At 33.9% G+C, this 25,898-nt stretch overlaps 2 protein-coding genes and 1 pseudogene across 2 annotated transcripts; 1 reads left to right on the forward strand and 2 right to left on the reverse strand.

The window, feature by feature from the left end:
* Nucleotides 1-494: 494 nt before the first annotated feature.
* Nucleotides 495-6,150, reverse strand: LOC114386202 (annotated as a pseudogene).
* A 2,602-nt stretch (nucleotides 6,151-8,752) lies between these two features.
* Nucleotides 8,753-9,795, forward strand: LOC114386814 (annexin-like protein RJ4). Its single transcript, XM_028346866.1, has 3 exons — nucleotides 8,753-8,955; nucleotides 9,128-9,218; nucleotides 9,390-9,795. The coding sequence occupies exons 1-3, from the start codon at nucleotides 8,930-8,932 to the stop codon at nucleotides 9,594-9,596; spliced, it is 324 nt and encodes a 107-aa protein (XP_028202667.1). The 5' UTR covers nucleotides 8,753-8,929; the 3' UTR covers nucleotides 9,597-9,795.
* A 2,334-nt stretch (nucleotides 9,796-12,129) lies between these two features.
* LOC114386541 (annexin D4-like) lies at nucleotides 12,130-15,318 on the reverse strand. The gene is made up of 6 exons (XM_028346555.1): nucleotides 15,202-15,318; nucleotides 14,735-14,910; nucleotides 13,598-13,816; nucleotides 12,913-13,137; nucleotides 12,660-12,728; nucleotides 12,130-12,537 (listed from the first exon to the last, which is right to left on the reverse strand). The coding sequence occupies exons 1-6, from the start codon at nucleotides 15,245-15,247 to the stop codon at nucleotides 12,328-12,330; spliced, it is 945 nt and encodes a 314-aa protein (XP_028202356.1). The 5' UTR covers nucleotides 15,248-15,318; the 3' UTR covers nucleotides 12,130-12,327.
* Between the last annotated feature and the right edge of the window lie 10,580 nt (nucleotides 15,319-25,898).

Here is a 25,898-nt window from a genome sequence, read left to right on the forward strand (position 1 = left end):
AGATAATGGAAGAATATTACATCAAGGGTTCAGCAGAACTTCCCAACCAAGAGATTTAGTCTTCCATTACAAGAAATAAGCTCACAATACAAGGAAGAATAGAGTTTGAGTGAAAGAAAATGGCAAAGAAGGGGTGAGGATGTCTCCTTCAACCTCTAAAACCCTAATCTCACTCCTTTAACCTAAGCTCTCTTGGTGACTTGAATTATGTCGCTTCAGCTTCTCCCTTGGCTCTGTTTTTTTACTCCTCCTTTTTAATTTCCGTCAACTTCAGTGTTTTAAAGGCTACTTGGATGTTTAAGCTTCTGAAGGCCCGCTTAGCGAAATTGGCTCGCTAAGCGAGAGTAAGTGAAATTTGGCTTAGCGAGCTGAGAGAAGAGACAAACGACTCGCTGGGCGAGCTGGCGGCACGTTGGACGAGCACATCTCTGACTGATCCTCTTCCAGGGTTTTGCCAATACACTAAGCGAGCTGTGTGCCTTGCTTAGCGGATGTCACTCACTAAGTGCATATGCCTCGTTTAGCGAGACATCAGCCACTTGAACCTTCTCTTCTTTTAGCCTGAAATGGAAGTGGTTTCAACATTAATTCACAAAATGGAAGTATCTACTATATAAAATCAAACTAAACATGAAAATATGTACAATTCCTACAAAAAGAACCATAAATTGGAGGTAAAACGCTATTTTTGTGCAAATATTCAATACAAAACTTAGTCATAAATAGCGACTAACAACAACCACCACTATCTTCGCTACCACCACTCGCCGCCATTGTCACCGTCACAACCATCACTATTGTCATTTTCGTCACGACAACCACCACCATTACTGTCGTCGCTATCATCGTCACTGCATCTACCACCATCATTGTCACTATCATCATCGTCGCTGTCACCATCCCCTATCGTTATCTGGTTCATACCATGGTGTGCACCAAACATTAGATAGGATTAAGACTTATTTTATTCTTATCCTATGATATTCTTTTCTTGTTGGTATATTCTATCTTATTCTATCGTGTCCTCACCACCAAGGGAGCCCTAAATAGAAAAAGTTAATAAATAATAACCCTACATGTGTTATCATTCAAGCTTTGGGAAATTAAAATAACAATAACATTTAAAGTAAATACAATAATATTTTAATATTCTAAGACCATCCTATAAAATTCTTAAACCACTTAATATTTCTTTTTAGACCTCTTTTAGCCAATCCTAACACGCACACGTAGAAAGAGAGATAGAGAGCAATGTAAATTAATTTGTTATATAGGTGTATGCACTAGTGAATTGAGTTATTTGTGTTGTGGGATATGAAAAACAGAGAGCTGTATACCGCTGGATATTAGAACCTGCAGAACGTTATGCTCATACCACTGGTCATCTTCGTCAGGCAAGTCATCCTCCCTTAATCATTATATCTTGTTTATGAAGAGAAAGAAAAAAAAAACAAGAGAAATAATTACTCTAACTTTGCTTGAAATTAGTGCTAATTATATTTGCACCTATTTTATTGGTAAACTAATCTTACCTCTCTTGTTTTATCTTGTACATGTGTATGATTCATAGACAAATAGAATGAAATATGTAACAAAATGGGTTATTTGATCCAATGCGAGTTGCAGATAATAATGAGTCAGGTAAAAAAAGTTTGAATTTTATTCGGATCTAAAAAATGAAATCCAAATCCTACAAAAGTTCATTTTTTGTGGGTTTTTAATAGGTTTTTGTGGGCTTTAACTCACATTGGATCATGATCTGGTTGGACTAAAAGATCCTCATTTAATTTTGGTTAAAAATTGAAGGGGAGTTGCTACGTGCACCCAGCATTATTGCTGGGGCACCCAGCAAACAGTGAAGTGGCAAAATTGCCCTTCAATAATTCTTCTTCCGGAAGAAGTATTTCCGTAAACTTTTCGGAACAAGTTTTTCCGGAAAGTTTCCGGAAAAAGACTTCTTTCGGAAAAAGAATTTGGGAATTCCGGAAGTACTCACAAACTTCGTCCGGAAGACCTTCATCCGGAAGTTTCCGGAAGAACCTTCTTCCGGAACTGAACTTTTTTTAAAAAAAAAATTAAATAATATTTAATGCGTATGTAATGACGATTTTGCCCTTGTGTAATTTTCTTTAAATTAACGCGTAAACGCTTCTTTCTACTGCGCTTTCGCTTTCTTCGCTTCTTTTTACTGCCTTTCGCTTTCTTCTGCTTTGTTTCTTCCGCTTGCTTTGTTTCTTCCGGTTGCATTTTCGCTATTTTGGTGTTCTTCCGGTTGCGCTTTCGCTATTTTGGTGGTGGTCCCGTGAAGTATTTAGAGATTCGGTGGTCCCGTGTTCGGTATTTGAAGTTTTGTTAGTGGCTGTTCTTCCTATTTTGTCGGAGGTACGTTTTTATGGGTATTTTTTTTCTTTTCCGGAAGAAAAGTAGTAAAAAAAATGTGTATGCGGAAGAAGTGTTGCCGGAAAAAACATCCGGAAGAAGGTCTTCCGGAAGTTACTGAAGCCTATTCCGGAAGAAGTGCTTCCGGAAGACACTTCCGGAAGCACTTCTTCCGGAATAGGCCTAAGTAACTTCCGGAAGAAGGTCTTCCGGAAGTTACTGAGGCCAATTCTCCAGTGACTCTCCAGTGAAACGAAGTGCATCATGTTCTCAACCGCGTCAGCCAACAAGGATCATCCCGATGTTGGATCAATTTGCGTCATTCTTTCAAGGTTTCATTCGTGACGTTGTGGATGTGAAAGCGGACGGTAACTGTGGATATCGGTCCATTGGCGCTTTATTAGGTATGGGGGAAGATTCGTGGCCGTTAGTGCGGAATGAATTACTTAAAGAACTTGGCAGGTGGTCGCATGAGTACATGAACCTCTTCGGTGGCACAGAGAGATTTGAACAATTAAAGTTGTCCCTACTTGTTGATGGATTTTCAAAGGTATGTTTTTAGGTTAATTTTTTTTAATAACAATGTTTAAATTACTTACATGTGTATGTTTGGTTCATTCAGGTTAGTGTGGACAAGTGGATGGATATAACAGACATGGGATATGTGATTGCTTCACGGTATAACGTAATCCTTGTATCGTTGTCACAACAACAAAGCATGACATTTTTCCCTCTTAGAAGTCAACCACCACCTGACTCTTCTGGCCACCGCATCATATGTGTCGGTCACATGTTTGGAAATCATTTTGTTCAGGTACATTGAATATAGTTAGTGTAACAATTATGCAATGACTTCGCTTGTTCGTTTGGCACGGTCAGCACATGATATAATGTTTGTTCATGTACAACAGGTTTATTTGAAAGACCATTGTCCGTTGCCGCCCCCAGCGCTGTTGTGGTCAACCAATTGTTATTCTCAGGCAAAGCAATGGGCAATTCCATATATTAGTAGAATGCAGGAATACACAAGCTTGATGTCATTCAAAACACACTATGTAGACCTAAATGAAGACTAAACATTCATTGTTTATTTATTTGTATTCATTATGCGATATAATTCGTTGTAACCCGTCACTAACCAATTAATATTATCAACTACTCGTTTGGTTAAGCAAGGAAATTGTTGGTCCAACAAAAATCATTTACGCGTACAGCATACATCATTGTCATAATTGACAACACATAATGACATGCATGCGTATTACAGTTTGAGCGTGACAACACATTGGTTGACTTCAGTACACATTTTGAAACTAGCAGTCGCTCGACAACACATTGGTTGACTTGACTACACATTAGCGACAACACATTGGCTGACTTAAGGTGGCTATTAATTGCTTGGAGAATGTGCGCGCCGCCTTCTATGCGTGAATGCGTTTTAATGGTGACGATGAGTATGCTTGCGAGAGTTACAAGAATACAAGGGGAATAAGAATATTCCAAGTTTGAACTTTAATGAACTCTCTTGCTTCTTTAATGAATAGGTTTTGAAGATTGTGATCGTGGAGCTTCTGTGCATTTGGAAGATTTGATCTTTTTTAGGATCCTTTAATTAATCCGTTTATCACATTGTAAACAAGCAAGATGATTAGGTCTAATATGCTGTTATGTAGCCTATAATGGAACTGTGCATGCTAGCTCTGCTTGCTTTAGGCCAATCATGAATTCGGTTATTACAGTAATTATTTACTTGAACATGGAAAAAGGGTTCATTTCCTATTTTTTTCGATTTTGAGGCTTTGTTTTGACGTGTTAGTTGACGGAACTGGGGAACGGGACTATTTTTTTTGGATTGTTTGACGTCCAAACATGAGAAATGGCCGCCCTCCATTGTCTCAGGGCACAGGCACACCCACGCAAAAAAATCCCAAACATGGGTACTTGAACATGGAAAAAGGGTTCATTTCCTATTTTTTTCGATTTTGAGGCTTTGTTTTGACGTGTTAGTTGACGGAACTGGGGAACGGGACTATTTTTTTTGGATTGTTTGACGTCCAAACATGAGAAATGGCCGCCCTCCATTGTCTCAGGGCACAGGCACACCCACGCAAAAAAATCCCAAACATGGGTACTTGAACATGGAAAAAGGGTTCATTTCCTATTTTTTTCGATTTTGAGGCTTTGTTTTGACGTGTTAGTTGACGGAACTGGGGAACGGGACTATTTTTTTTTTATTCTTTGACGTCCAAACATGAGAACTGGGGAACGGGACTATTTCCTGATTTATTAATTATTTTAAAAACTTTTATTTTTTATGTAATTCTTACAAACAAAACTCATGATTCTAGGTTCCCTTTTTTTAAAAATAAATTTAAAACAACCGTAAACTTCGCTTAAGGACCACAAACAATCGGAATAACAAACTATATTATAAAATAATAAACTGTGCAAAACACGCCAACTATATTAAACAAAAACTGTAATAATTACAAATATTCATGTCAACTACAACACAACAATATAAATACAATGATCAATGGTCCGTGCGGCGTCTCTGACGAGCCCTGACCGTCCCATCAGCACTGGGTCCCCCTCTCGCGATCGTCAGGCAGTCCTGCATAATGTCATATAACTCTGTGCCTGCAGTGACTATCCTAAGGTTGAGCACACGCTCCAACCTCTGTGCAATCGCCTCATATCCCTCGTAATCATCCTGTCAAAGTCAGTAAAAACATTTATTATGAAATTCAAAATAAACAACAACTCATAAAACATTAAACGCGCAAATAATCTTACCACATATGGAGGGGGGTCAAATGCCACTGGAACCTGGGGGCTGGGCGGCTGTATGTAGTCCTCAGGGTCTGCAGCTGGTGCATCCCTCTGCTGGTCAGCTGCCTGGGTCGGTGTCATGAAAGGGTGAGATATGCGGAAAAACCACTCAATGTAATCCGCAGATACCTGCCCAGGCACTAAACAAGGCTGACCCGCAGGTAGTAAGTGATCCGCAAACTCCATCCACCTGTCATCTATCTGCTCCTGTGACAATCGTGCACTAACAGGCGGCGGAGGGATGCTCTGGATGTAACCGAACTGGCGTACCACCCTCTCCGGTCGAACTGCGACGATCATAGGACCCCATCTGAGCTGACCCTGGAACGATGAAATCTCCTGAAACGCCCTAACACCCCGATGCTCCGTGTACGGCAACCAGGACACATCTGTGACGGTCAAACCATCACAACGTGCCCTGTAGGGTGCTCCTGTGATGCCCTTCATGTGCGCCTTCGACGTCAACCACCGGGAAGCACGTGGGGACGTCTCCTGGTATGTGTCGTCAGTCACGCACTGATGCACACTAGGGAAGTGCTCATAGATCCAGCACTACACAATAATTGAGGTTAACATAACATAAAAACATGTTTAAATCATAATCGAACCTAACATATTAATAAACACAAAATTTACCTGAAATAGCGTCAAGTACCCCGCAAGCTGTCGGGTGGTGGTCCTACAAGCCTCATCTAACTGGTCGTACATATGAACCAGCGCGGCAACCCCCCAAGCGTAACCACCACTATGAGCGAGGTCCCGGAAAGCGTCAAGGTGGACCACATGCACGTATGTTGCACTCTTATTAGCAAAAAGAGTGCAACCGACAAGGTGCAGCAAATAAGCGCGAGCTGCGACAATCCACCGCCGGGCCTGACATCTGGTCTCATAAATGTCACGAACCCATCCTAATCGTACATATGCTCCACGTGTGAGCGCTGTCTCGGCTCTGGCCTCCTCCGCAGACACTTCCAGCAACTCTGTGAGCAAGAATCTGGCCTCCTCCGTAGAAAGAGCGTGGAAACTGTGCAAGGCGCCAGTGATGGGCAAATGTAGAATGGACGACACATCATCCAATGTGATCGTCAGCTCTCCTACTGGAAGGTGGAAGGTGCTAGTCTCACTGTGCCACCTCTCCACAAATGCGGATATAAGTCCAGGATCGCCAGTAATAACTGAACAATCTATCAGTGGACTTAATCCTGTGGCAGCCACCAGGCCTTCAATCTCAGGCACTGGCCTCCCAATCAGTGTCAGCTTCCTCCCATGTGACACTAACTTCAAATCAGGACGTTCCTGATTTGAAGTACAAATTATACAATTATTAAAAAAAAATTAATCATAAACAAATAAATAAACAATGACAAATAATTAACAAATTAAAATACCTGTCCACTCCACACGGCATGTGCAACATGCTCGGCAAATGATGTGAGCACTGACGGGTCACGTGGACCACCAGGGAATCCCTCTGCAGCATCATCACCATCTGACCCCTCACCACTATCAGCACCCTGTGCGTCCGCACGCATCTCAGGTGCCTCCGTAGGCTGCTCAGGGACATCATCAGTCATGTCAGCGACGTCCTCAGCCATATCACGTCCCTCCGTAGTCATCTGATGAACGCGTAGCCTACGGGCTGAGGCAGTAGGCCTACGCCTCTCGGGAACATCGCCAGCATCCTCGCCAGCAGCTCTATCTCTGCCTACAAATCTACCTATGGCACGACCTAAACCTCGTGTTCTGGTCATGATCTGTAAATCATGTCGAACACGTTTTTTTTTCGGTCAAAATATACACAATTTTCTTTATAAAAAATCAACTTTATTTATAAACAAATAAGACTAACTTAAATCAAATCATTTTCACACATACACGACCTAATTTTAAAAAAAAAAATTAAACAACTTCATTTATATAAAAAAAACAACTAATGTAAAATAAAATTATTAATAAACATGCACAACTTAATTTTTTTTAAAAAAAAATAAACAACTTCATTTATATAAAAAAAAACAACTAATGTAAAATAAAATTATTAATAAACATGCACAACTTAATTTTTTTAAAAAAAAATTAAACAACTTCATTTATAAAAAAAAAAACACAACTAATATAAAAATAATTCATTACTAAACATCCACAACTTAATTTTTAAAAAAAATTAAACAACTAATGTAAAAAAAAATTATTTAGTAAACATCCACAATTTTTTTAGTAAATAAAATACTTCATTTATAATAAAATAAACTAATTAATTATAAAAAATTAGTATTTTTATAAAACTTCCAAAACACACAACTTTAATTATAAAAATAGACAACTTCATTTTTAAAGAAAAAACACTAATTTAAAAAAAAACAATAAACAAAAACAAACACAACTACTTTTATAAAAAAAAATTAATTTACAAATTAATATTTAGTAAAAATACACAATTTAAATTATAAAAAAAATATGACATCAAAAACCCAAACTTCATTTTTCATAAAATCTAAAAAACAAAATAACCAAAATAAATAAAATAATTCATTTAAAAAAAACAAAACAATTTCTGTTTAAAAAAAATTTAAAAAAAAAAACACAAAAAAAAAACAAAAAAACCACTTCCGGAAGAAGTGGTTCTTCCGGAAACACTCCGGAAGAAGGGTTCTTCCGGAAAGGTCTTCCGGAAGTTTGAAACTTCTTCCGGAAGTGCGAGTCTTCCGGAATTCTTCCGGATGAACCACTTCTTCCGGAAAGTTCCCGGAAGACGTTTTCCGGAAGTCTTCCGGAAGAAGTGTTCTTCCGGAAGACGTTTGGTTACTTCCGGAAGAACACTTCTTCCGGAAACTTTCCGGAAAACGTTCTTCCGGAACTTCCGGAAGAACCCCTAAGGGGTCTTCCGGAAGACTCCTCCGTCAGCGATTTCCGCCATTTTTTCCGGCGTCCTCTCGTCTTCTCCCCTCTCGTCTTCTACCCTAGGTTTCGTCTTCTACCCTAAGGTTCCACTAACCTAACGTTACACTAACCTACCCTAATGTAGTGCATAACAAAACCAAAGCTAAGAAGAAGGCCACCTACCTCGAAAGCAAATGGGTCCAAGGGCTGTCGGAGAAGCTCGCGGAGAAGAAGCTTGTCGGGGAAGAGAGAAGAGAAGAAGCTTTTTGCGGAAGAGACACAGTGAGAAAAAGAGAGAATGCTTCCGGGAAGAAAAAAAATGCTTTTTATTTTTTTAACTGAAGGGCAAAATTGACCTTTCATTGAATTGCTGGGTGCACCAGCAATATTGCTGGGTGCACCTAGCATATCCCAAATTGAAGCCTAACTCTTATATTTCATCAAGTGGGTTCGGATATGTCACACTAACCCAAGTCTTACATATATATGTAACTTTTTTAATAAATAGCGGGTGTCAGTTTGTAAAAATAATTATGGAGGGTAATTATGTGTAATTTTTATATTAAAACAAAAGGTTTATATATGTCCCATAAAATTATTAGCATGCATGAGGTTTAGTATTTCATGGTTTGATGTTGCTTTTGAGCAGCTTTTGGTTGGACTGGTGAGCTCATTTAGGTATGGGGATGATGAGATCAATGCAAGATTGGCAAAATCGATCTGAAGCTAATTCTTCATGAGGCTATCAAAGAAAAGAAAGGTCACCATGAAGAAGTTATCAGGATCCTAGGTACAAGGAGCAAGACCCAACTTGTGGCAACTTTCAACCGCTTCAAAGATGAAAATGGCAGTTCTATTAGTAAGGTACCATACCTTAATTTGCTTTTGTTATCATTGCAAATGCCTATCTTTTTTGAATTGTTATTTCATTAATTATTTCTCTAAATGTGTAAACTCAAACCACAAAAAAGAAACTGTATACAATAATAATAAAAAAATGGAAATTACTTCACTTTCTTTTGCTCTCTTTTTGCAGAAACTGTATGTTGGAGGAAACATCTGATGACTTCAATAAGGCTGTCAATGTTGCAATTCATTGCATCAATGATCACAAGTACTATGAAAAGGTGAGCACTAGTTAGCTTTCTTCAATTAAACACATGCCATTCATTTCAAATTAAACACATTATAGTAAATGTTCTACTAGTAGAAAATTTATTTGATAATATAACACCTAACCAAACTAAATTATTTAAGTTCCAAGAATTTTAACTCTGAATTTCCCATCATATGTGTAGGTTCTTCGAAATGCAATAAAAGGGGTTGGAACTGATGAGGATGGACTAACTCGTGTGTTTGTCACAAGGATTACTGAGAAGGACCTGAAGGACATCAAAGAGCTATATTATAAGAAAAACAGTGGTCACCTAGAGGATGCAGTGGCCAAGGAAATCTCAGGTTACTACAAGAAGTTTCTCCTCACTTTGTTGGGGAAAGAAGGCTAAAAAAGCTAGGACTTGGTATAAGGACATGTCTTACAATGGTTTTGTATGAGAGTCATATTAGTGTCTCTGATGTTGTCATGATCTCATTTGGTTTCCCTTTTTTCCTTTTTTCTTTTTTTGAATGTGTCCTATAATACTTGACATTTCTCAAAGAAAAAGGACGATAAATTACATGAGGATGACGAAGAATAAGTAAAAGTTGGACGAGAACTTAGAGCCATATAATTCGGTTTCGAAATGCTTACACTCATACATACACTTTCGCGAGACATTTGCCACCGTGGCCTAATTAGCCATAGTTCGAAGCTTATAGATCATACCATTAGTATGAAATTAACAATTTCATAAGCTACATGTGATGAATAACATTATGCTTCGTTAATTGTTCTGTCAAAAAAAAAAATCATTATGCTTCGTTGTCTTTCTTTTCCCATTTATGCAAAATTAATAGTTCACCTATCCCAACTACTCCTAGGACCAAAAATTCTAGCCTTTGCCCTCAGTGAGATATTTTCTAGACGATGGCCTAGTTCAACTATATTCTTAATTTACATTTCTGGTACAATATTTGAACAACACTGTATGGCAATATATACTAGATTCTAACGAGCGTCCTATGTGGTTGGAGTTTTGTATTTGATTATTCGTGTTAAAATCTCATATTTCTTTCTTTCTATGTAATAATTAAATAAAAAGTCATATATTGAATATAAATCAGAATTAAATACAAAATTTTAACTTTATCTTATTATATATTTAAATTTGACAGGAAAAAATTCGTTATGGTTATTATATCCTTTCAAATAGCCCAAATTGACGTTTGTGGGGGCATTGGACAACTAATATCATCATGAAACTTCAGCTTTCTCTATTAATATCCATGCCCTTCATGAAGCTAAAGTCTTGTATCTTCGACAGTATCCATGAATCTCCTGGAACTTGAATAATTTTTTTTAGACAAATGTCAGCCACACTCTTTATTGTAATAGCACTCAAGTTTCCTCTCAAGAATATGTCCCACGTACCTTATAAATCACAATTTTCAAGGTGAAGTCAACTTATATAAAAAGAGCTAAGTAATACTACTCATATTCAGACAGATTTATCACATTGGGGGGTTATCTATACCTCTCATAAATTTTGTAATGGGATGGTACCCCTCGTACCGTTTTTTAATGATTTGTTTAGCTGATAAAAAAAAACTCATATTCGGAAGAAAGTAAAAATAATGATAAAAAAGAAGAAAGTAAAAATAACCAGATTTTCTCTTTTTACCACGTTTTAATCATATATGAGATAACACTTTGACTACCCATGATGAGATGACCTCCTCTTTTCTTGTCCTTCTCTATACAAATAGATTTCATGTAGTCCTCTTTTCTTCCTTCTAACTATTCCCTTCTCTATGCTATATTTTGAGCATTAATTGTTTACGTGCCTTTATCACTTCTAACCTTGAGTCCCCAAGTTTGCATGAAGTTGTGTGTAGTCTTGGGTATATGTTTGTTGGAAATTTGCTTTTAGAATAGTGACTGCTACCACGACTCAAGACTCTTCTTCGATGAGAAATTTATTTAAAATTATGAATAAGACTCATAAAAGAAAAAACACCTAATTTTGTAATTCACAGTCAATTTTAACTAATATTAAAGAATATATTTGAAAGTATATGTTTAAATTTCTGTTATTAACATCTACCTATTTTATATTCTTCCAAACATTTCTCCATGGATGCTTGAATATAATCAATGAGAGATGAATGGCAGAGCATCCGGCCTATTTTATAGCCAGCTTCTTGACAATGGTATAAGTAAAAATCATCATGTGATTATGTTTGTTAATGTCAAAAAGGTGTTCACGAAAGGGTGCCTTGGGTTAACACCAACCGACAAGCCATGACACCACTCATAGCTCTAAAAGGCAAAATAGCAATGACATTTTTACTAATTTGGCCAGGATCACTGTGAGAGGTATTGTTGTGATATTGGATATTTTTCTTGGATTCCTATTTTCTCTAGTGATCATTGATTTGAATTTGTTTCTTAGCTAGTATCCAGTCACAGCATGATTTTAGGATCTTCAAAACGTCGATCACTATATTTTCTTTTTTCTTGTTATATTTCATATTTATGGGTTAGAGAAATGTCAGCTATATTCTTTTTAACACTCTTTTAATCTTTTTTGACACACTCATATATTGGCTGAAATACTAATATGAATATCACTAAATATATATAGATCTCATTTCTTATTTGGGGGCTGCTTTCAAATTAGTAGAATCCACATGAATTGAAATTGAACTATAGGAAAAAGTATCATGTGAGAGAATGCTTTGCTAGCGCTTAGGTACAACATATTTTAAGATCTTCAGTGACTTGTATTTTCTTTTTGCTTGTCATTTCATATTTATGTGATTGTTTTTGAAATAATTGATCTCTTTACCAGTACTATACCTTAGAATCTTAGAAAATAACCCCCCACCATTTAACCATAGTATATAGCATACAGAATTGTAACATGATAGCAAAGGATATTTGTGTTGGAAGAAATTACCTAAACATTTTTATTTGATTACACTTTTCCTTTTTTGTTTTTGTGACGACAATAATACAAGATGAAGAAATATCATGCAATGAAAAGGATCAGCAACAAATCAAGGAAAACTGGGAGGAAAAAATTTTCCTTTTTTATTTGATCTTCCAAGTTTTTGTTCTCTTTTCAATTTCTTCAATTAGCCTCCTCTAACAATCAAGTTTAGCAAGAAATCCTTGTAGCTCCCTCTAGCAACCTCTTCAACTTTCTGGGGTAAAGAAACCCCATATAGATTATGGTACTCTGCCTTTATGTCTTTCATATCAATATCAGCTCGAGTAACAACGACACGAGTAAGCGATTTCTTAGTATTCTTGTCCACATCAATTCTCAATGCTGCATTCAAAACCTGGGGACAAAAAAACAATGCAATTTACAATAAATTTCATAATTATTGTTATAAAAAATAAAAAGGGAAAACGAAGGCAAGAACTTGAGGGGTTGGATTCTAAAATTGGAACTTCATCTTACCTTGCTGAAATATGTTTGTGGGGTACAAAGGCATTGCACAGCCTCTTTAAATCTTAAATCATCAAGATCCTATTGGCCACAAGCAGTGAAGGTTTAATCAGAAATATAATCTCATCATATTTGAATTACAACAGAACCCCAAGACTTAAGTTAGCAATAGCATATAGAATTATATGATAATTATAAATTTATAATAGAAGTATAGAACTTCAAATGTCACTAGTATATATGGTGCATCAGTAGTGTTTAATACCTCATCAAGGTTCTTGCCAGATATCTCTTTATAGTGCTTGTAAACTGCTTGGAGATGTAGTTTGCTTCTTGTTGCCAATATCCTTGTCACTTCATCATCCTCACTAATAGGCTTCTTATGAGCATTCTTAATTGCATTGGAAAGGATTTTGGCCTCTGATTTTGCAGTGTCATCTTTAACCTTTGTTCCTTCGTATCTATAGGCACTTAGTAGGGCAACCAATAGCTGTTCACAAAAGTAATTGGTGTTAGATTGACTTTAGATATTGTGCTGTATTTCGAAAGACATAGCAAATTCACCTAAGCATTCTTTGTAATATATCTAGCATTTACTTATTTTATCAAATACAATCTTGCATCTCATTTCTAAACTTGGACATAGTCTACTATGTGCTTTACATTACAACCATCATTTAATTAATTATAATGACCATATAAAGTGAAGTAACAATAAGAATTGTCTTAATTACAATACCCACAAGGTTAAAAATTATTATGGACACCACATGTCATGATCACAGTCAATCTTCATGAAACATGACCAAAGATTTTAATTTGAAAGAACAAGTTAATATTATAAAACTCATCTACGTGTCACATAAAAATTGGTCGAGTTTATGGGCACGTAGTGAATCAGGATCAATATTCAATAATTTCTCCTATAGGATGGTGCAAGTGTACCTCACCTTTCTTTCAATGCCATGGATGTGAGAGGCAACATCTTCTTCAATGGAGTGGTCAAAGAGGGAATGGTATGCCTTCCTAGCTCCCAATAGCTCTTCTGAGGATCTAGTGCATGAAACCTCAATCAGCACTCCATATGCATTTGGACCCTTCTTTAGGGCCTCTTTTACTAAACGGGCATCTCTTTCCCAAGGGTGCATGGACCAAAGCACCACAGCATTCTGATTAAATCAATCACATAAGGGACCACAGGTCATTAATTATTCCAACTTTAGTTCTTTGTATTTTATTAGTTGAATCTTGTTGTTGAGAGTATTAACAATTAATAAAGCCAAGTGATAATTGCCAGAAAGTGCCATTACAATTCTTTTTTTCTAAATCATTATACTTCTTCTTTAATAATGAAAAAGAGAATAATAATAATAATAATAATAATAAAGATAAAGAGTAATACTTCCATGAGTTGCTTATTAATTAACTATAATAACTATACATAAATGAATAAATATTTTTGGTACAGTAATTTTTAAAGAAAAATGTGAATATTTGCTGTTACATTTAACATTTTTTTATTGAATTCGTCACAAAATTGATTTAGTGTTAATTTGTTTTAGGTTTGTTCATAGATATATAATTCTTTAAAAAAAATAGTGACTTTGTTTAAATTTTGAAAAAAAATATTTCGGATTACTTTGAGAATTTACTTTTACCATGGAAAATAACGTAATTATATATATACCTACTTTTCAAAATTATAATTAATTTTTCAGTATAATCTATATAAAAAAAATTAATATTTTTAAAAGTTTAAATTAACCAACAGACTGAGTGTTATCCTCAAACACCTTTTGCTTTTACTATATAATCAAATAGCAACATCCAGAATAGGATAAGTATTGAAACAATTAATAATAACAGATTATAACATTCTATACATGCTCATATATGCGTTTAAGTTAGCATCATGTATTCTTATAACAACAATTTATCTTTGAAATCAAATAAATTGTATAAGAAAAAAAAAATCAATATCTGGCCTCATTATCAACGACCACATAACAAAGGAAATTGACTTTTAACACTGGAGAACATAGTAACCAACATTTCAAATACAGAATAAAACAGAAAGGAAAATGTACCTTAAAACGCACGAATTCATGCTTGAGAAGACGGACATATTGATCATCCCATCTCTGAAAATGGCGTTCATGATCCTCACTGAACAAATGTGGTGTCTTCTTCCTGAAAGATTCTCTCTCCAGAGGATCCCATTTTCCCAGTAATGTTACCAATGATTTCTCATCCACTCCATGCCCTGAAATCACCAAATCACTAACCATCATAAGCACCAAATACATGCATATTTTATGGTTTCAGACAGATTAATAACGTCATTCGAAGACAATCTTGTTCAAAATATGATCAGACACAGATTGTAAATGCATTTCTTAGTAAAGATTTGAATCTTTGTTTACCACGTTACTAGAGACTAACCGTTTTCACTAGATCAACCCCATGGATAAGGACATGCATATTTAATAATAATTAAAAAATGAGGTAACTAATATGTTTCAAACTTAGGTGAGTGTGAAACCAAATAGAGAACCTGAGAAAGCTTGGGTTACAGCTTCTAACTCTTGATTGAAAGCCATGCTGATTCTTCTGTGTGTGTGAACTTTGAAGTTTGATAGAGTTGAGACAGGTGAGGTACAATAAAGGGTATGGTCACTTTATAGGACAGTGCAAGGATATTTTCGTCATTTAAAATGTAATTAAGAAAAATCAAGTGAAACTTCTTGTGTTCTTACAACCTTTGACCAATGGAGAATGAACACGTGAAGTATAAAATAAGTGAGTTACATGTGTGTATATTAAACAAGGACGTGCAATGACTCATTTGTCCATGGCATCTTAGCTGTCAGAACTTGAGTGTTTCTGAACAAGATAATTAATTATATGGTACAGAAATTAGTAAATAACAATTTCTTAATAGAAATTATACTACTATCTTCTGTTAAAAAAAAATACTGATATCTTGTTAATTTATTCTAAAAACTGAATTTTGATTTTAATTTTAATCAAATTGCAATGTTAACTTAATTTATGATAACTGTAAGATATTTCTGTAAAAAAACTGTGAAACTTATGGCAAAATTTATAACTCTAAATTAACATAAATTTCAACTTTTAGTTATAAAAGCCAGCTCAACAAATGTGTGTGTGTGAGAGAGAGAGAGAGAGAGAGAACTCATTAATTATTTAGCGTAAGTTATATAATTAATGTGGGTTGCAGTTGCAATCATGCCCTTCATTTTGGGCTGTATGCAACTAAGGCACTAGGATGTTTTAATTTCTGATATGACCACTTAAAATGCTAGTATTTAAATACTGCAATCATTTTTGTTAATGAAATCAGAGAGGATGTTATATAGTGGGTAATGTTTCAGTTTACTACCAAAAAGGAGAGGATTTTTTACAAGGGAACCGCTGAACAAACTTAATTTTAAAGCTTATTCCTTTATATAATGGATTTTCCCTTTTATCTTTTTATTCTTATCCGAAAAGGTATTTGTATTTAAAGATTTTGTGTGTTTGGATTAATTAGTCATAATAATTAATTATAAATATAATTATCTGAACAAATTATAATTATCATTGCAATTAATTATATGGACAAACTTAATTATATTTATAATTAATTGTCATGCAATTGATTATAGGAAATGAATTTGAGATCATCTATTTTATTTCAAATACACTTACATAAAATAATATAAAGTTATTTGTTATAATGAGTTTTGTATTTAAAATAATTAAATACTAAAAAATGAAAAAATAGCTAAAAATAAGTTGTAATTTTTAATCAAAAAGTTCAAAGTTTTATTTTTTTATTTATAAAAAAACTGATTTCTTTGTTAAAAATAATAACCATCATCTTTAGGAATAGTGTGGCACTGCTTTTGGATATCATGAACTTTTTGTACTGTAACATCGTTGGAGCATGGCTCGAGAGGGGCTAAAAGAAAGAAAGGAACAGAATCCACAAAGGCACAAACAAAAGAGATTTATAAAATCCAGAAAGAAAAAAGAAAGAAAGAAGAGATTTATAACTATTATATATTTTTTTTATGTAAAGATGTTATAATGCGATATGTATAATTTTCAACGTAGGATGCAGATAACTTTCATAATCAACTATTTAATTTAATTTGACCTTGGAGAAGTGCAATCTATAACTTATGATACGATACTTACACACTTTAACGATTACAGATCACACCCAGTAAAGTATATTAATTAGAAGAAAGCTTAAAAAATATAATTTGGATCATGTGTTGTTGACTAAAAAGATATAATTATATTTAATTGAATAGAACAAACATAATTTTATCATAAAGCACTAATTCGAAGATTGACTAGTTATATAATTTTGATAAAAGTATATTTTTTTCTCTAACATAATTATATATTACCATTACTCAACAATAAAGAGCACCTAAGTCCATAAATAAAGTTACTTTATCCATTTATCCCATTCACAATACCATGTTATCTTCCTTAAATTAATTGTTAGACGACCATGCTAGACGACGCCAATCGTTTGTTAGCTGGCATTTTCCCATTAAATTAATTGTAAAAGGACACATGTTACGTCAATGTCTGGCAGGTGAGAAATTACTTAATACTATATAATCATCCATCTGAAAATCATGGCTTCCAAACATGCGTGGTCTAAAATGGATGAATTGTTTGTTGTTTCCATGTCAATAATACTCAATTATGAGTACCTCGATGCGACATAGGACAAAAACTTTGAAGTGTAAAGCAGTTCTTAGTAACCATGGAACTGGTATATTATTTTAGCTTAATTAATATTTCTTCTATCTTATTATAACTATTATGTAAAAAAAATATTTAAAATAATTATTATTTTAATTTTTAATGTAACATTAAATTTTTTTCATTTATATGTCTTATAATATTAAGATAAATATTAATAAGTATTTTAAGAATATTAATTAAGAAACTAAATTTTTTTATTGAAATACGTTATAAATTATACTATTTATGATTTTTTTTTACTTTCTCATATAATTTCGACAATAAATATTTTTTTTTAATTTATTAAACAATAATGTCTTAAGGATATTAGCCCCTAAGATTCTAACATTAATGTAGATAATAAAATTTATAAATGAATTAATGTTGTAAAATTATTATTCTATTTTATCTATTTATTATTTTTTGTTAATTTGTATAAAATAACATATGATGTTTATTATTTTGGAACAGATGGAGTAAGTAATCTTGAGCTTGAGTCTTCGTTCAAATAAAATTATCTACGATGGTATGAAGGATACATATGGTGTAAAATAAAAATAACTCTTAACAAAATAATTAGTGTAAATTTTTTTTATTGAAATACGTTATAAATTATACTATTTATGATTTTTTTTTTACTTTCTCATATAATTTCGACAATAAATATTTTTTTTTAATTTATTAAACAATAATGTCTTAAGGATATTAGCCCCTAAGATTCTAACATTAATGTAGATAATAAAATTTATAAATGAATTAATGTTGTAAAATTATTATTCTATTTAATCTATTTATTATTTTTTGTTAATTTGTATAAAATAACATATGATGTTTATTATTTTGGAACAGATGGAGTAAGTAATCTTGAGCTTGAGTCTTCGTTCAAATAAAATTATCTACGATGGTATGAAGGATACATATGGTGTAAAATAAAAATAACTCTTAACAAAATAATTAGTGTAAAAAAATTAATTGAAGTAAAATTGATAAATTTTAACAAATATTTACTATTTTAAAAAAAATATTTAATATCTACTTTATTTTTTGTTTTGTTTTGAGTAATTGCAAAATGCACATGGGTCAAATCATCACTCCTCCCATTCATTAATTTAAGAAAAAAAAATGAATTTCATTATTTTTCAAAGAATATTAGAGTACTGTTAATCAATTTCATTGAATTTTCTCAAGTTTATTTAAAAATTGAATTCCATTCTAAAAACTATCCTTCGCACTAATTGATGGAAAACTTTAATTTTATGAAAACTTGTTTAAAAAAATTATTTATTTTAAAAGTTGTGATTGATACCATCATAATCAAATGGTCATTGAAAAAAAAATAGGTAAAACAAGAGTATTTTGGGGGATAACTCATAACATTAGCTATGATTATCAGCTTAGATTTAATTATATTTTGAATCACAGTTTGAGTTTTTTCTATTACTATTATATATTAATTTGAGACTGAAGGCGGCATATAACAAACAACTATCAATAAAATGATATTCTCTATATTTTTCTCCATGGATATCATTTATTAAAAAATATTGTTTATTTAATTATTTATTATTTTAAAAAGTTTAAGATGGTTTTAATTATTATTTTTCAATTATATTTTTATACTAAAAAGAGATAACATGAATAATAATTAATTAAAGAAATAATAATGAAGAGAATAAGTTTATAACTTTTTTTGAGGCGAATTTTATTAAAAGGACACAAATTGTGAACTTTTCAGATATAATTACAAACAGATAAAAGAATGCCCCCTTCCCCCATAAGCACCATGAAAAGCTATACACTTTGCAAACAAACAATAAGACTTAAAACACTAGTTCGAGAAGATAATGCGCTCGAACATGGTCCCTTAAATCGAAACCAAACCCAAGAGAGTCCCTTGATCTAATATAGCATTTATAACTTGTTTGATGAACTTATAAAAAAAGACATATTTTATATTTATGTTAGACAAGTTATTTCATTTTATAGTTTGTTTTATAGGGTGTAATTAGCTTGAGTTGGTTGTGTCTAGGATGTTTAAACCAATTAAATAGACAGTACTAGGATAGGTTGGTTGGGGTTCTTTATTTTTGGATAGGTAACATGAACCAAACTAACCTGATAGGTTTGATAATGGAAAAAACAAATTATTTCATTTTAAATAATAATTCATTATGAGTCATATTCAAAAGGTTGCATCTTTGATTTCTAAAAAATAGATGTGACATCTCTAGCTAATAAGCTACATAACATTGTGAATAATTTATTTCATTTTAAATATGCCAATGTTCAACAGTTGAACTTCAACTCTTTATTTCATAGTGAATATAGCATTTATTTCATAGTGAATAAAGCATTGTGATGAATTCCCACCAAAAATTGAGAATCTAGAGAAAGAGATTTACAATCAGAGTGGGAACAAAATTCAAAATTGAATTTTTTGTGACGTTAATCAACCTCATTTGTTTTTCCAAGTGCGTAATCTTTGATGCCTTTATACTTTTTTCGTGAATCATTAGTCTTTGAGGAACCTTATCCCTAATTGGGTCTTCCTAATTGGGTCTTCAATAGTTTTGAATCTTTTGATTGTTGAAGCGAAGATGAGGATAATGAAAACTAACAATGTCCTAGGCATATATGGTGAAAAGATGTATGTTTTGAATAGGGTGGTGGGGGGGGGGGGGGGGGGGGGGTGGGATTGAGAAAACAAGAAATAAACCAAACCAAACCATCCAAACTAAATCATGAAAATCAATACGAATCAAGTTGATTAGTTTGGTTGTTAGATCTTTTTATTTCAATAATTATTGTGAACTAACATTATAAGATGATTATCTTAATTATTTATTATTTGTGAGTTTTATTTTATGTGATCAAATTCAGTGAGTCCGTTAAATAACTAAATCAGATGATATGAGTAGATGTCAGTGTTGGCCCATTAGAGGATAATGAGAATCCTATTAGGTTAACACGCTATAAAAGGATTGTAGTCTCCAATATACCGAATGTCACACATAATTTCTCTTGTCATTAGCCGATTATGCGTTGCCTTTACAACATTTTGTAACAAATCCTAAGAAGAGCGCATGGATCAAAAATCACTTATGAATTCAGATTTCACTGCATTGGTTTGATCAATTATTATGGATCTAGATATTCCTAAAACTATTATTGATAATCTAACGTATTATGTTCCTGTTGGTTATTAGTATTTTATAAGGATCTTCTAAAATTCCAACATTCATGAGTCGACCCATGCTTGCTTACACCTCTAATTTCATTAGTTTATAAATTTGTATAACTAAAATTTCTTTGGTAAACAAACTTATTTTACTAATTTATGTTTCATAACTACTCTTTTCAAATTTGAATATAAGCAAAAAAGTAATGTCACATCCTCTTCCAAATCTTTATGAAAATCTCCCTATAAAATCATCCTCCTATTCTTCTGTTATTCCTAGCACCACCATAAACCAAAACTCTTCCAAGTGATCCTCTGATATATCTAAGTATCCATTTTAGGGCTAGCCAATGTGCTTTGCATGGATTTGCCATGAACCTACTTACTAGGCTCACTGCATGTGCTATGTCAAGGTGAGTACATACCATAGCATACATCAGTGACCCTACAACATTAGCATATGGAATACCTTCCATGTAAATTATATCATCATGTGTCTTAGGTGCTTGACTTGTACTGATCTTAAACTGTTGAGACATAGGAGTAGTTACAGGTTTGGAATTTGACATTCCAAACCTTTCAAGAACTTTTTTAAGATATAACTCATGGGACAGATACAACAATTTCTTTTTTCTGTCCCGTTTGATTTCTATTCCCAATATCCTCTTGGCTGCTCCCAAATCCTTCATTTCAAATTCCCTACTCAACTCAGATTTCAATTTTTCAACCTCACTCTTGCTATTACTTGCTATCAAAATATCATCAACATATAATAGCAATATCACAAACTCAACTTTAGAAGGAAATTTGAAGTAAACACAGTTATCATAGTGACTTCTATGAAACTTTATGTGAGCCATAAATTCATCAAATCTCTTATTCCATTGCCTGGGGGATTGCTTTAAACCATACATGGAATTGTTTAATTTGCAAACATAATCCTCTTTACCGCTGACTTCAAACCCCTCGGGTTGTTTCATCAATATCACCTCATCAAGCTTTCCATACAAAAATGTTGTCTTCACATCCATTTGTTCAAACACAAGATCAAATTCTGCCACCATAGCCATAAGTATTCTGATTGACCTGTGTTTCACTACAAGAGAGAAAACTTCATTGAAGTCAATTCCCTCCTTTTGAGTGAATCCTCGAGCAACAAGTCTAGCTTTAAATCTATTTGGTTCAACTCCTTAGATGCCTTCTTTCTTCTTAAAGATCCACGAGCAGCTGACCACTCTAGAACTAGAGGGTTTTTTAATCAATTCCCATGTATGGTTGTCATGGAGAGACTTAATCTCTTCATTCATGGCACTTAGCCATTTTTCTTTCTCCTTACTAGCTAAGACAACTTTAAGAGTTTTTGGATCTTCCTCCAAAACTTCACTGGCAGCTACCAAAGCAAATGCTATTAGATCCACATTTCCATACCTCTTAGGTTGTTTGATTTCCCTTCGGGTTCTATCTCGAGCTTGCATATAGCCAACCTCTTCTTGTTGTTTTTCTTTAGATTTCTCTTCATCAAGAGGCCAATTAACAGCTTGTATTTCAGGATTCTTGTCCTCAGTCTCCACCTCAAAATTTATTTTTTTAGAACCGGTTTCCTTACTCTGATCAGTGTTGGACTGAACCATGTTGGGCTTGGTCTTGTAGGCCATCTCAACTTCATTGAAGACAACATCATGACTCACTAAACATCTCTTAAAACCAGACTCCAAACACCACAACTTTATACCCTTTCACTGCCTTAGGATATCCTAGAAAGATGCACTTGACGACTCTAGGTTCCAATTTGTCTTGCCTGATATGAGCATAGGCAACACAACCAAATACCTTTAGCTATTTTAGACTTGGTGGATGGCCAGACCAAATCTCCTCAGGGGTTTTAAAATTCAGAGTTGTTGAAGGACACTTATTGATGAGATATACAACAGTCATTGCTGCTTTAGCCCCAAAAATCTTGGGTAATCCTGCACTCAACAACATACATCTCACTCTCTCCAAAATGGTCTTGTTGAATCTTTCAGCTAAACCATTTTGTTGAGGGGTGCCCATAATTGTCCTGTTCCTTGTAATGTCATTCTCTTTGCAGAAATCATTGAAAGGTTCAGAGCAGAACTCAAGACCATTATCAGTACAAAACCTCTTGATCTTTCTATCTGTTTGGTTTTCCACAAGTGTCTTCCAGCTTTTGAAGTTATCAAAAGCCTCATCTTTTGTTTTTTGAATGTAGATCCACAACTTCCTTGAGTAGTTATCCACAATGCTCAAGAAATATCTTGCTCCAGAATGAGAGGGGGTCTTGGTTAGACCCCAAAGATAAGCATGAACATAATTAAGGGTACCTTTTGTTCTCTATTGTCCAACATTGAATTTGGCTCTGCAAGCTTTGCCATAGACATAATGTTCATAGAACTTCAATTTCTCCATCCTGTCCCCACATAGCAACTCCTGTTTTGCCAATTCAATCAACCCCTTCTCACTTACATGGCCCAACCTCATGTGCCATAACTCAATTTTTGATAAAACTCTTCCTGTTGTAGTGGCTACAGAGTCAATTACAACTTCACCATCCACAAAATAGAGGTCATTTTCCATAATTCCCCCCATGACAATCATGGAGTCTTTAACTACATTCAGTATTCCTTTTTCACCCTTGAACATATACCTTTTTTTTTTTATCAAATTCACCAAGAGAGATTAAATTTCTCTTCAACTCAGGTACATATTTGACCTCTGTGAGAATTCTCTCAGCCCCATCATGAAACTTGAACCTTATAGACTCAATTCCTTCAATTTTGCAAGGCTTGTTATCTCCAAGGAGTACTAACCCATATGCTTGATCAGAAAATTGTTCAAACCATGATTTGTTTGGTGTCATATGCCATGAACACCCTAAATCCATTATCCATTTAGTTTCTAGATTCTTTTTAGACACCACCAGTGCCTCTGCAGATTCATAGTCATCATCTTGAACAATTGTAGCATTTCTTGAGTCCTTCTTCCTATTGTTACTATCACCATTTTTCTGCCTTTTAGGACAAACTTTCCTTGTATAGCCTTCCTTTTTACAGTGATAACATCTGATTTTGAAGGCATTTCCTTCACCATTCTTCTGATTTTCTGGCTTTTGCTTCTTCTTATCAGATTTACTATCTTTCTTGAAGGTCTTGCCTCTTGCTGTCAGCCCTTCACCACTTGTAGAGGACTTCTTTTCCTTTATTTCATTCAATTCCTTTGAATTCAGAGCAACTTGCACTTCATCAAGAGAAACAGAGTCTCTTCCAAATAGTAAAGTCTCTTTGAAATGAGAGTAACTTTTAGGCAAAAAGCATAGCAATAGCAAGGCTTGATCCTCATCATCAATGGTGACATCGATATTTTCAAGGTCTAGAATCAGTTTATTAAACAAATCCAATTGTTCTTCTACTGATCTAGCTTCATGCATTTTAAACGAATACAAAGACTGTTTTAGGTAAAGACGATTAACTAAAGATTTGGTCATGTACAAACCTTCAAGCTTTGACCAAACCCCAACAACAGTGGTTTCCTTAGAGACTTGCCTCAACATCTTGTCTCCGAGACTGAGAATAATTACACTGCGTGCCTTTTGCACTAGTGCTTTCTTATCCCCATCAACCATCATCTTTTTGAGTTTGACTTCTCCATCAAGTGCTTTCACCAGGCCCTGCTGAACAAGAAGGGCTCTCATCTTCAATCGCCATAGCCTAAAATCATTTTGCCCTGTGAATTTTTCAACCTCATACTTGGCCGAGCCCATTTCTTGAATGGAGCCCAAAATCATCCACGCTCACCGCATCAGTTTGTTGTGCCAAGACCAGATTTACTCACTGTAACATATGAGTTTCTTGTTTGAACAAGAATAAGCAAAAATGTAAAAAATGGATGAACAAAAGAACTTCACAGAAATGTGATTTGACTAGAGTAAAAAATCAACTCTAAATCTCCTCACAACAACCACTTTTATTTAAACTCTGCAGATTTCTCCTCTAGGTACAATCTGTCTACTGATCTAGACTATACAGAAAAAGAAATAAAAGCACTATCCCAAGCCTAGCTAACTTAACCAATTTAAAACTACCTAACTGTTAACTGTTATAACAAAATAACAGAAAAAAAATAACTAAGTTGATAAAGTCTAAGAGAGACTAATTAATGGTTGTTAATGAACCAACATACAACACTTCTCATACTCTTAGTGAACTTCAAGCTATCTATCACAATTTGAGCATTTCCTAACTTGAAGGAATCCAAAACTTGACTTATGAATCAGATTCCCTTCTTGCTCTTACTTTCATCAAGGGCGTAGATATTACTAACCCTTGTTGCCCAATAGTCTCCAAGATTATTTTGTTATGGCAACAAGATTGGGCTCTTCAGTTCAAGTATACATTAAGGGAGGGGAACTAAGTTTCTGAATCTTTGACCAAAGATGGTGCTCAAGGAATTCATGAGTCGATTATTCATGAAACTTATCCTATTTCTGTGCAGTCCAAGTTGTTACCTGATGCCTTAGGGTGTTGTTCCTAAGGTCTTAGTTTCTTTTGTTCTCTTTTTTCTTTTCCTCAGCATAAAAAAAAATAAAAATTGAACCCTCTATTTCAGAAAGTTGTTTTTTTTTTTTTTTTTCAAAAATGAAGAAAACGACCGATTCATACGCACAGATGATATTGTAATGTAACATATGTTTATTGTTGGGAGTACTGCGTGTTCAACATGAGACTCGTGTACCTTATAATTATGTGGGAGGATAAACTTTGTCAAAAAGTCTACATTATAAATTATTCATGCCACATTGTCACGATTAAACTGAATCTCATATTTTATTCTACAAGTAATTGAACGTGCAACATTGATGCGCACGCGATAGCGTGTGCATATGAATTTTCATTGAATGTTTTAGTTAGTTACAAAAATAATTAAGTATGAATTCGTACAAGAGTTAAAATAATTGCAGAACCAAAAAGCTACGCCAAAATTGTGAGCTAGCATAAAGTTGGTCATCTGCAATTGCGAAGGTCCTTCCATTTTTAAAAAAAATAAAATTCATATATAATTCACCTAATTATAAACAAAAAGTGTTAAACAAAAGTATTAAAAAAATATGTAACGCAACTGAGATTCTTTTCCAAAATTTCTATTATTTTGCTCGCATCCCCCCCCCCCCCCCCCACACTATATATATATAATATCTGTTATGTTTCAGTATTTATGTCGGTGGAAATAATAAACAACTTTTTTTAGGAAACTAATAAGCAACTTAATAAATAGGAATTTCAGTGCCT

This window comes from Glycine soja, chromosome 15, assembly GCF_004193775.1.
Source record: "Glycine soja cultivar W05 chromosome 15, ASM419377v2, whole genome shotgun sequence".
NCBI classification, from domain to species: Eukaryota; Viridiplantae; Streptophyta; class Magnoliopsida; order Fabales; family Fabaceae; genus Glycine; species Glycine soja.

Coding starts and splice junctions, on each gene's coding strand:
- LOC114386814 (XM_028346866.1), top strand. CDS start 8,930: ATGAAAATGGCAGTTCTATTAGTAAG. Junction 8,956..9,127: donor ATGGCAGTTCTATTAGTAAG/GTACCATACCTT, acceptor CTCTTTTTGCAG/AAACTGTATGTTGGAGGAAA. Junction 9,219..9,389: donor ATCACAAGTACTATGAAAAG/GTGAGCACTAGT, acceptor TCATATGTGTAG/GTTCTTCGAAATGCAATAAA.
- LOC114386541 (XM_028346555.1), bottom strand. CDS start 15,247: ATGGCTTTCAATCAAGAGTTAGAAGCTGTAACCCAAGCTTTCTCAG. Junction 14,911..15,201: donor TGTAACCCAAGCTTTCTCAG/GTTCTCTATTTG, acceptor TGGTGATTTCAG/GGCATGGAGTGGATGAGAAA. Junction 13,817..14,734: donor ATGAATTCGTGCGTTTTAAG/GTACATTTTCCT, acceptor TGATTTAATCAG/AATGCTGTGGTGCTTTGGTC.